A 12,287-nucleotide genomic window follows, 5' to 3' on the forward strand; every position below is an offset into this window, starting at 1 on the left:
TTTAACCATAAATTTTTATCTACTTTTTAATCATATATTTTATTAACTTTTCTCAAAATTTTCTTAAAAACTAATTTTTTAGCAAAAATAAGCATGTCATAAGTTATGAAAAAAAATCTTCTCAAATATAAAATTCTGAATAAGATAGCTCCTTGCTTGCGAAAAGACGAGTTGGTTATTGCTCAAACCGAATTATAGCAATTAGACTCCACAGAAATATAGTACACTTGATACTAGAGCATCATTTTATGTGACATTATGTGATTTATTTAATTGTACAATTCATTTAATAACACTTAGTATCACATAGACCAATGTTAATAACATTACTTTAAGAGCATTAGTGTGAGCAAAATAAAGCCCTCCAAAATAGCCAAGCATCCTACAATCAAAAGACAAAACCATAACTTCAAATTTTATTTTTATTTTTAATTTTTATTTATTTATTTATTTATTTTTGATAAATCACTAATACTTTTGCCATCATGTTTTAAGTTTTAATTATATTTAAAAAGTAAAAGAATAAATATAAGTATATGGGAAACATGACAAAAAATAAAAATATTTTAACTTTGCAGGGCTTGAAAATCTTCGACAAGGCAGGGCCATCAACATCCGTCAAGAAATAAGAGCTTTGTTACATATACACTTAGGTGTACACGCCAAGTGATATTATGAACAAGTGACATTCTATCATTGACTAGTTTAAAAAAATTGTCATTGACTAGTCGACAATTTTTTTTCCACTAATCAATAACAGAATCACCTAGACATTATGTCACCCAACGTGTACACCTGAATGTACAAATAGAATAATCAAAGAAATAAAGAGTACTTTTAAAGTACATGATTTATTATTTAAAAGTGAATTAGATAATTTTTACATAAATGTCTAAAAAAAACTTAGATAATATATTTGAAAATTAATAATTAATTAAACTATTAAAAGGAATTCCCACCTTGCCTTTCAAATTGATATGGTTGTAAACTGACCCAATATTTTTTAAATGGACCCAAACTTAAAATTGAAATAGAAATGCTCTAATCTATTTGACAAAATTAGTATCTACTCATTTTAAATTTAAGATACACTAATTTAAGTAAAACAAAATTCAATGAACGATAACATATTAAGGCTTGGGTTTAGTATGAATTTAAAAACACCAAGTTTGAATATGTACTTATCTTTACTGCAAGTGCACTTGCTATTCCAACAAAAAATTATATCAAATATCAAGGTTTAACTAAGAGAAACCTAAAGGTCAATCTTTAGCAAGCTGTCCAAGCTCAAGTTTTGGAAGGGTTAAAATTTGAGATTATTGTTAAAGGAAGTGCTACATATACATAATTGTCTACTTAATATAGTCCATAATTATACGTGGTATTTAATTCAATCTTTAATTCAAATCTCACACTTGCACATCAACAATCGAATGATTGCCACATCACATTATGAAAACCATCATGTGCAATAATTATGTACAAGTAGAATTTGCTCATTGTTAAACTTGAAAGTTGACAATTTCAATCTCCTACTATGACAACAAGACTTTGGATTCATTTGGTATGACTTTTACTTTACTTTGACTTTATGTAAAAGAACTTTTGAAGCAAGTTACCTTAATTTTCATTTAGAAACTAATTTTTAAATAAGGTTTATACTCTAGTGGTGCTTTTAGATAAAACCATATTGGACTTTCTCTAGGAACCCTTCTAAGTAGAAAAATCACTTTCATAAAATTAATCAAACTGATCCAAAAGTAACTTTCTTTCGACTTTTCAAAAGTCATGCCAAACGAGTCCTTTAGATTGAAAGAATTGAATAATAGAGTTGCATGAGCTTTTCATCTCGACCCTACCTATATATTCACAAAGAAAGCACAATGAAATCATGCTATGCCATGGCAAAGAAACATATAAGAAGGCGGCACTGTGGTAATTCACAACATCTTATACAAACAGATTTTACAGGAATAGAAGGTACTTGTAAAAGCAACATCCAGTGCTAAAAAAAATAAAAAAATAAAATTATTCCCAAGACCACAGAGATTTGAATCTTCACCATACACATGTCAATGCAGACAAATTTATTCGATACACCCAATCATATCCTCAATGAAGATGGAGTTGGATCTCCACCAATGTGATTCCCCACCCCGCGAAAATAAATAAACAGGGAAAAGGGAAGTAAAGGAAATTACATAGAACTATCTACTGAAGCTTCTTTATTCCTGGAAAGGAAGGCAGCACTGCTATAAGAGCATCACCATACCCAACGGGATCTGTCCAGTTAAAGATCCATCGAAGTGATTAAACATAGAAGTCGAGACCAACATGAAATCTATTGTCAACAAAAGTTAAAGGGGCAAAAAAAGGATACATACCACCATCTTGTTGCAGTATCTTAACCACCTCTCCAGATATGTCCGACTGGAAAAACACAAAGGGAATGAAAAAATTAAGTCTTGTTCTTGGCATTAGACGTGAAAGTGAATTAGTATAGACAGAGCCATATTGGTAGTTATGGAGTCAAAGGAGCCCCATGAGAATTCGAAATTTGTAATTAATATTCCTAATTTGTTAGATAAAATCGAAAATAAATGTATCCATTGAAGGATCCCCTAAAACAAATGATGTCGAAGTGTTCCTAAGTTCTTCGATTTAGAAGTGGATAAGTTTCTGGAATTCCAATGCAAGGAGGTTCACCAGACATTGTTTTACATACATTTTTACCCGACAATTTGCACTTGAGGTGGACCCATAGTCATTTACAATCTCCGAAGAATTTAGGATTCAATCTTTTTATTTGACTGTTCTTTGAACCAAGACCAAAATTAATTCCATCAGATATCTTTTAGTGAATATTAAAATTAAACTACTACCTCCTCTCTGTTCGAATGAATAATGACTACTTTAGAATGTTAAATTTCTATAACTTTTATATTCTGTATTAAAAATGTTTTATGTAAAAGTTAGTTTTAGAAATATGTGCACATAATTATATACATGGTGTTTAGTGTGTCTGATAACTCGTATATATGTGAGTGACCCTAACCCTACCCCAAACCCAACCCCAACCCCAACCCCAATTTAAGTTTCTGGCTCCACCTGAGTGGGACTCTTCTAGTGATCAAAAGAGAAAACATCAAAGGGTATAAATTACACCAAACGTAAAATTTATTTCCATACGCTAATGCTAATCAAAGTCGGGCACTAACCTCAATCGGGATCTCACCACCTAGCTGTTCAATGTAGCAGAGCACCTGGCCCTCCTTCACTGTGTCTTTCTGTTAACCAGTAACATTAATCGTGTAAACAGAAGAAATAAACCATGACTTAGAGCTAAGCAATGTCACAGTAACAGGCAAGCCATGCAACAGTTGTAACATTTTGTCAACTAAACCAAAGCTATATGCGCAAAACAACATGATATTTCTCTCTATAAGAATAATCAAAGCTGCAAGTGCAAAACAACATGATATTTCTCTTTCCGTAAGACTAATTATGGGTTCATAAAATATTTAAAAACACAAAAAAAGATGATCGCTCTTGTTGAGAGAGAAAGAAAGAGAGAGTGAAGACATAACAAGATGCCCATTGCCCATCCATGCTAATCAAACTTTTATAAATTATCTACTATTTATATTTTTGGCAAATATAATATTGTTGTTATAAATGACATGAAATGAAAACTGAAGGTAAGTTGATAGAGAGTAAACGGATACCAGAATAACAAAATATAACTTATCAAGCATCTCAGAATCTGACATATACTTGATGAAGCATAGAGAATAACACATTTCATAATTTGTTCTTGCCTTACAGCTCAACAGGCCAATTTTTTCACGATTCTTTGAAGATGTTTCATTTTGTTGATAATGCAATAAAAGTAAAACATGCACAAGCCCAAAATCACATATATTTATTTTTTATTATTATTGTTTTTAAATCCAATAAGAGGGATTAACCAGAAATGAGAACAAGGTATAATCACAAATGTGAAAATAAAAATGATTTCTCAGGAAAAGGGCCCTTCACACCTCTTTAAAGAATAAAAAGAAAAATAAAAAATGATGCATTTTAAAGTCACACCACTATATGTCAGGTATCCCAAGAGATTAAATGAATAAAAACTTACTTCAAATTCATACATACAGACCGATAAGCAGTAACAAACTCATGAGAAACAGATACCTCTTTGCAAGATGGAGGAGCCCGCTTCCCTTTAATGGTTCGAGATCTCCTAAAATATCCAACCTGCATCAGATATAAAATAAGTGCCCTGAACATCCTGGAAAAGGTTTCCATTCAGTAAAGGAGATTCACCCTTGGAGATTGAAGTATCAACAGGCCTTCATCTGTTGCTTTATCCAGCAATGTCTGAACTCCACCTGAGGAAGGTACTGGTTTGGAGAGGGCCAATGATTGTGATGAGGCTGAACCATATGAATCAGGTGTCTCAACAACCGTACGGGCAGTAACTGGAGCGGAAACAGGTGGTTGTGGAGGTGCACTTTGCTCAGATAAGTCTCTTGTCACATGTAATCGAAATCCCCCAAGCTAAGTATAAGCAAGAAATATATAAAAAGAATGGATCAATAAAGATAGAAAGAGGCATAAAAGGATATGGAACTTTCAAATCTGCTAAATTCAAAAAACATTTGATGCAGGATAGTACTTCCTAGTGAAGTTGATATGATGTTTTTTGAGATTATGGAACAACCATCCTTGTTTCTTTTTCCTTTTTACAACCGAGGGTTGGAGCAAGAAAGAAAAAAATCACTCACTTTAAGTTCAAACTTAGCAATAGATGTTGTATCACATAATTCTGTCAGAAGATATTCCACCTGCAAAATGATATTCAAATAAGATGACTGTCTTTTGATTATAGAACCTGTAGTATATTCATAGCATTGACATGTTCAAGAGAAAGATTTGTTGTGCACAGGACTTTAAAGGCAAGAAATGCTTTCCTAGAACTTGGAAAAAGCAGTTGTCAAGACAAAAGAAAAAAGACATAATAGGATATAGAAAAGCTACTAACAAAAAAATCAGGAGAAAGAAAGACAATAAATAATAAATCAGGATATTTATAAAAATCATAATTAATCTCACGTAGAATGAATTTTTCAGGTTCGCTTCTCTTTCTTTTATCAGGTACCCTTCTACAGAAGGTAAAGAAAAAGCTATGCAAATTTATATGAAAACTTCTTTCTTTTTTCCAGATAAGAGGATATAGATTGCTGATGGTGTTAGCACTAGGTAATACCAGCTAAGTAGTGCACGTTGCTAAATAATTTATTAAGTTTGTACTGTTGCCTTTCAAAATTCTAGTAAAGGTTTTCCTCATTCTCCAATACAAGTAAAATAGCACTTCGAAACTAGAAAATCATGAGTCATACTATAAAATTTATATTAATTTTTGGTAGTGCTCCAGATTCTCTTAAGCAATCAGACCACAGAAAAGAAAACTCAACAAATAATTGAGATACTTAACAATTGCTGATGTATAGAATTAATAGCCATGCACATAACAGCAACTCACCTCAGATGATTTTGGAATAAGTTTGCTTACTGCATCGGATGATTTGGTTTCTTCACAAAAATCCTCGGTATTTACAGTAGTCGTTGCTAGTTGAAACAAACAGGTGAAAGTTGAGAAACTAGGAAAAGAAAAATTGTTGAAATTGTGGCTATGTTGTCGTCAGAAGATATATATTGGAGAATACTACACCCAAAATATACAAAAAATGCACCACACTCCTTTATTTTTCTTTTATTATTTGACCCTTTCCTTTTTCAGGTAGCGAGAGGAGGATTTTCTTCAGGCATACTAGTTCAATAAAAATCCTCTTCGAAGCACATTAGCATTTAATCAACTTCACATCCAAAAACAAAGAGAGTATATCGAACGAGATATTTCCAGCCAAAATAGTGGATGATCACATTTACAAAGGGAACCGCACAATATAAATTACAACCAAATTACTCAAAAGACTGATACAGCAAATATTAAGTAGTAGAAACAAGAAGATCAGTAGTGACCATAATTATCATTTTAACAAGCAAGCATGGGGTGGAGAATGAGAAGGAGACACATATAGATTAGAGGTCAACATTGACTTCCAACTTTCTCCCATATTTCATCAAGAGAAATATCTCTTTCAGAATCAATTTCCTGAGATGACATTTGATTTTGGCAATAAAGTAACCATATTCAATACATAAACATGGCTTATAATGTGCATCATATACTCTTGAAGCTTATTATATGCATAAAGTATCATCTTCATATGCTTGCCCAGAATTCCATCATTCAGATTGAGTTTCTTAGACGTGGCCAGTACATAAAAATGTCCCTCTTTTGGATGAACAATATTGTCCCATTTCTAACGCTTATAACTTTTAGACTAGTAAGTTCAACACTTCTCTTGTCAGTTGCACTGCATCTAGTTGGCCATCACCACATCAATGTTTCTTCATATATCACGAGCATAAAAACGAATAGACAAGAAACAATCAATAGATGCTGTTACCTTTACCCGATTCCTTCTAGTGGACCTTTATGATGTGCCACAAAACCACCTTATCAGAAACATGACAGATAACCTTAGCATAGTAGGAGTGACGCATAAAGTAAATGGCCAACTATCCATGTGCATTTTGCACACATTCAATATCATTTTTTCATAGAATACTTTCTTTAATGCTAAAAAGAAGACTGCCGCCGTAAAAGTTATAAAACACAAACAAAACCACAAAAAGCAACCAAACAAACAAAGGCAAATGCACATTAGCCAAATGAGAAAAATCAATATAAACAAACTTACAATCAGCATCGGAAGTCAAACTGCACCACCTAGTTAATGCCTTCTTTGATCTCTGGGACTGCACCAGACCATCAAATCGAACCGGATTTGGAGTCCTAAAATCAAGGAAAGGCTGCAATGTGCTCAATTTGGGTCTAACGTAACCCGAATCCAAGTTTGTTATCTTAGGACCTGAAGCCCCAATACCACCTGAAGCAAAAATCAGCTTTTTAACTTCTATGTAGTTATCAGCAATGCATAATTTATATAAAACAAGAAATCAATAAAAAAGAACCTATTACAGAAACATTCATAAAACATGATAAATCATCAAAAGATAATATTTTTAACAGAAAAGAAATCATTTTACACGCTTAAATTTGTAGGCACAAACAGGTGTGTGTACTGTGTACCTATGAACATATATAGATTGATGGAGAAGAGCTTACATGCAGCCATATGAAAGTGAAGAAGAGTTTTATGGCCGTTGTGGAGGAGCTGAAGAGGAATGGGAGGGTTTTTCGTAGAGCTTTGCTGCTTGACGATGTTAACGAAGAAATCGGAAATATAGGTAACACTATTTCCTTCCCCATCCACTTTTAAAAATTAAATTTTGTTATATTTTAAATCTCATGTAAATTTACTTAAATAGATATTAAATAAAAATACATAATTGATCCACTAATTTTTATTTTCATTTATACTTAACTAGGATCCTAATAGATAGAGAAAAATATATGAATATAATTATAGGTGATAGTGGCCCTAAATATGATTTCTGTGCCGAAAATCATTTCGGATTTCAAAGAATGCAAAATGAAATCTAATGCAATTTCATCATTTAATCAAGAAAGAAGAATATTGTAGCATTCAAAGTTAGTAAAATTCAACTTGTTTAATCGAACTTTCTTCTTCTTCTTTATTCCTTTAGCCTTTGTTATTTGAAGCATTCTAATACTCAGAATTTCAATAGACAAAGAATTTATTTCATGTTAATTTAATGTTAAATCAATTTGGCTTTGTTCTTATTTCATTCATTTGGTTAAAGAGTTTATGGTTTTAGGGATTGGGCGAATCTGTAGTGATAGAGATGTATTTAAAGTGTGATGAATGTATAAAATTCATGTGGATATATAGTATTTAAATGAATGGATTTAATAAGAACAAGATTAAAATATGACGTGAATGTAAATAGTATTTTTTTAAAATTTTAAAATTTTATTAGAGATAAACTTAGAATGGAATGTACTTATAAAAAATGTGGATGAAAATAACAGTACCCAAAATATATAGGATCCTCCATTTGATTTTGCTTTTTCCTCTGCGGTCCCCATAATTTTGCTTATCTTACAACTTTGTCCTTTTTCCTATTATTGTTTTGGATTTGGTTTTTGAGTTTTCACAAAAAGTGTAACGAAAATTACGGTCCTTACTCTATTTTGATTTTAATTCTTTAACAAGGTAGCTATAGGGATGACAATTTGAACCGTCAAAATTGAAAATCGCTGTTAACCGAATCGAATGGAGCGAAAAAAATCGAACCGATGGTGCAATGGGGTGGATATGGTATTTGATTTTAATGAACCGATTCGTGGCGGTGCGGGTATAGTATTTACGCCGTCGAACCGAAATCGAACCAATTACCCGCTAAAAAAAGAAGAGCAAAAAAAACACACAATAGGGATTAATTGTTGGGCTTTACACTACTTTTCTATCTAACCCAAAACAAAATCCCCCATTACATCTACTTGACTCAGCCGGCTAGCCCACTTACCATTAGCCCATAATAATAGCATTAGTATGATAGTATATAAATGCAAACCTACTCTCTACAAACCACACACTCACGCACGGCTCCACTACCTCCACGGTCCAAGTCGTCGTTGCTTCCGGAAATTTGTTACATTTGTTAGCTATTCTATTACTACTGATCATGTAAAAACAGAGTTCAATGTTTTTCTAGACGAGCCAGTATTGCCAAGGATGGTGGTTTTGATTCATTGACATGGTGGAAAGCAAATTCAATAAAATATCCGACTTTACAGAAGGTTGCAAGAGATTTATTAGCCATTCCAATATCTATTGTGGCATTCGAGTCAGCGTTTAGTACAAGTGGTAGATTTGTGAGTCCATAAAGAAATAAGCTTCACCCGAAAACTCTAGAAGCTTTACTGTGTGCTCAAGATTGGCTTTGGACTGATATTCATGATATGATTTATTGTTTTATATTTGTTATTTATACACTTCCTTTTCTATTGTTATTTTTTTTTCAATTGGAAATTGGGATAATGTTTGCATTTTCGTTTGGAATATTGTTTGATAATATTTGTATTTTCGTTTGGAATATTGTTTGTTAATGTTTGTATTTTTGTTTGGAATATTGTGTTTTTGTTTTCATTAACTTTTCATAAATTGTTTTATATCAATTTGACGGACGAACATATAAAAAATAATTTATTTTCTTGGTTGTTAATCGAACTGAACCATTTCGAACCGAAACACGAACCGAGCCGATTTACATGGTTCTGGTATAGTCAAAAAATTGGTGGTGCGACTATGGTTTTGGCTAGGGGTGTAAGTGGTCCGATTTTACCGATTTTTGACATATTTTCAAACCAAACCGTCTAAAACGGTTTGAGAAAAATCCAAACCTAAACCAAACCATTTTGAACGGTTTGAAAAAAAACTCAAACCTAAACCTAACGGTTTGGTCCGGTTTTAAACCACCGGTTTCACCATATATTTTTTTGCCCGTCTACTTTTATGTCATTAATTCATTAAATTTAATATATATTTATATCTCACTAGTAATAAATTTAAAACAAACTAAGCCCCTATTTGAACCAAATTTTTGAAACAAAAAAATGAAAATTTAGACCGTTATTCCAGAAGTCCAACCGCCTTTGTTGACCTGCTATTTCATGTGTGGGACCCAACCTCCTCTCCAATAGTCAATTTTCTCATTATGATGATATGGAAAATATGGATCAAACAGGGGCTAAATATATCTACTATAAATTTAAATATAAACTAAATCAAAGTGAAATCACAATAAATTAAAACATAATTTTTTTTTTCATTTTTGTTCACCTTTTTTAGGCTAATGACAATACAATAACGTTACAATACAAGTCTACAAAACTAGATATAAGGTCCAAAAAACATAATGATGTCCAACAAGACTTCGTGATCATCATATCTGAAAAACGAATACTGATTAAACAAAGAGAATAACCAACCACAATAATAAAACAATTGTTTATAATATCTAAACATAACAATTACACAACTTTAACTTTGAAGAGGCGTGAAAAATCTGAAAAAGAAGTGTGTGGTGCCGGTGGCTCAAAACTGTGTTGGGTATCGACTGGAGTTCATCTAAATTTTGAAAAGGAAAAGGGCTTTTGATAGATTATGTTAGTCTTGAAATTATTAAATATATATTAGGATTATTAGATAATAATAATAATAATAATATATCTGTATTAGAAAATTAGGAATTGACAAAAATACCCATAAATGACAAAACTATTGAATTTTACATATTTGGATCAATTTTCAAAAAATTTCATTTTTTCATTTTTTTATTTTTATATATTTTTAGCTGGTCCGGTTTGGTTTTAAACCATAATTAAAATTCTCAAACCTAAACCAAACCATTTTGACCGGTTTGGTTTGGGTCAAAACCATTTCGTTGACCGGGTCCACGTGGCACCAAATCGACGGTTTCTAAAATGCGATTTCGGTTTGGTTTTCCGATTTTGCGATTTTTGCTTACAGCCCTAGTTTTGGCCGAATCGACCTATAACCGAACCGTTGCCAATCCTAGGTAGTCCAACCCTACAATGTGACTGATTGAGTTTTTGTCATTTGTCAAATCTCATCATATGAGACTCTAAATACGGATCACGTGGCCAACAAATAGAAAATAAAATATGACTTACACTTCATATCACTAACTTACTTTGCCTAATTGAACCCCCATATAGAGGTTGAACCCTCATGAACATGGTGAGGGTTTTTTAGTAGTTGAAATGATGTGTTCCAAGGAATCCCCATGTAGAGGCCGAAACTCCATGGAAAAGGTTAGGCGAGGCGAAGCATTGCAGCACCAATCTGAGGGATGACCTCTAAGCATACAAGGCATGTTTTCCTAAAATAATTGATCACAAACGTTCTTTATTCCACACCACTCCATCACAATCAACACCAATCAAACGTCGTGTCACTTCATCACCAGCACCAGCACCAGCACCACCAGCAACCACCACCATTACCACCATCGCATCAACCACCACCATTTGCAAACTGCAAATAACCATCACAATTTGCAAACCACCAACAAAAACACCCCGAAAAACTTCGGTACTACTTTTACGTGCAGTAGTGATTAGCGTTGCTATGCGTAGCGCTGCACATGAGCTAGAGAAATGATCGACGCCGAAAAGGGCTAAACTTGAGTAGAAAAGAGGCCGAGGTCTATGACTTTTTTGTTTGGATAGCCGGATCTAGGAAATGAGCTGGAGCTTGTGGCTATTTTGTATGGATAAGAAATGGACTGGGGTTAGGGAGTGGGGCGAGTTAGGTGATAGGGTCTACTTGATTTTTGAAAGAGTAAACAAAAAAAAAATTGATATTTAAAATGATAAATTAGAAGTTAGGGCTGTGTACAATTTCCACTAAAATTAAAAATGAATTGTTACAAGAGGTTTCACCCACTTGGGTGCTTAGTTATGCCCCAAGCCAAATTTTTTTAAGGTCATGCCTTTAACCATATAAGGGTAGCAGGGTCGAGGACTCCAAGCCCTACATGGCATGGTTCTCTAGATGGGTAGTCTTAGAACAGGTCCCAACTAAATTCAGGGTCAAATATAGACGAGTCGACCCTATGGACATTCATCCCAATCGCCAACCAAAATATACACACTCACACACATACATGGTGCACAAGTCCAATTCTATACACTGGCAGCATCTTCCAAAAGACTATTTATTTTTAAAGAGTAAATTTTTTTAAGGTAGAATTTCAATGGGTCTCCCGTCTTTCCGTTTTTAAGAACTTCATTCACATTCATACCTTCTCTTATCCCAACCTTTCATTAATTTGCAAATGTCATCCTATATGATAGAATCCATCACAACATTCTCTTCAAGTGTTGTAAGAAGGCATTCTTGACCTTAAATTTAAAAATAAAAATAAAACAAGTACAAGAAAGCAATAGAAAAAGAAAAAGAATAAAAATAAAAATTTCATCTTCACCTATTGGGCACTCCCAAGTAGGAGTGTTAAAGTGGGGCGAAACATTCACCGCACATAAACCTTTTCCTTCTTCACCTATGTACATCCCCAGGTAGGGAGTGTTAAGTGGGACGAGCCACTCGCCTCACAAACTAGTCAGGCTATTAAGCTCGCAATCTAGCTTATAATTGGTGAGTAAAAATATAATTTTTGATAATAAAAAAATATAAGGCGAGCCC

General features: G+C 33.1%; 1 protein-coding gene across 2 annotated transcripts; it reads right to left on the minus strand.

Moving 5' to 3' along the window:
• Nucleotides 1–1,915: 1,915 nt before the first annotated feature.
• Nucleotides 1,916–7,399, minus strand: LOC111401456 (biotin carboxyl carrier protein of acetyl-CoA carboxylase-like). Of its 2 annotated transcripts, none has more exons than XM_023029195.1 (9): nucleotides 7,259–7,399; nucleotides 6,831–7,019; nucleotides 5,546–5,631; nucleotides 4,788–4,847; nucleotides 4,327–4,560; nucleotides 4,195–4,257; nucleotides 3,219–3,287; nucleotides 2,385–2,430; nucleotides 1,916–2,282 (listed from the first exon to the last, which is right to left on the minus strand). In XM_023029195.1, the coding sequence occupies exons 1-9, from the start codon at nucleotides 7,266–7,268 to the stop codon at nucleotides 2,212–2,214; spliced, it is 828 nt and encodes a 275-aa protein (XP_022884963.1). In that variant the 5' UTR covers nucleotides 7,269–7,399; the 3' UTR covers nucleotides 1,916–2,211. The 2 variants fall into 2 exon arrangements, with proteins under 2 accessions (XP_022884963.1, XP_022884962.1); XM_023029194.1 differs by having other exon boundaries at nucleotides 7,223–7,391.
• Between the last annotated feature and the right edge of the window lie 4,888 nt (nucleotides 7,400–12,287).

The sequence above is a fragment of the Olea europaea genome, chromosome 10 (assembly GCF_002742605.1).
Source record: "Olea europaea var. sylvestris chromosome 10, O_europaea_v1, whole genome shotgun sequence".
NCBI lineage: Eukaryota > Viridiplantae > Streptophyta > Magnoliopsida > Lamiales > Oleaceae > Olea > Olea europaea.

Excerpts from the sequence above, each read along its gene's own strand:
- LOC111401456 (XM_023029194.1), bottom strand. The coding sequence starts at position 7,268 with ATGGCTGCATGTAAGCTCTTCTCCATCAATCTATATATGTTCATAG. Across the intron at positions 4,561-4,787 it reads TTGCTAAGTTTGAACTTAAA|CTTGGGGGATTTCGATTACA; the intron begins GTGAGTGATTTT and ends GCTTATACTTAG. Across the intron at positions 3,288-4,194 it reads CTCCTCCATCTTGCAAAGAG|AAAGACACAGTGAAGGAGGG; the intron begins GTATCTGTTTCT and ends ACTGGTTAACAG.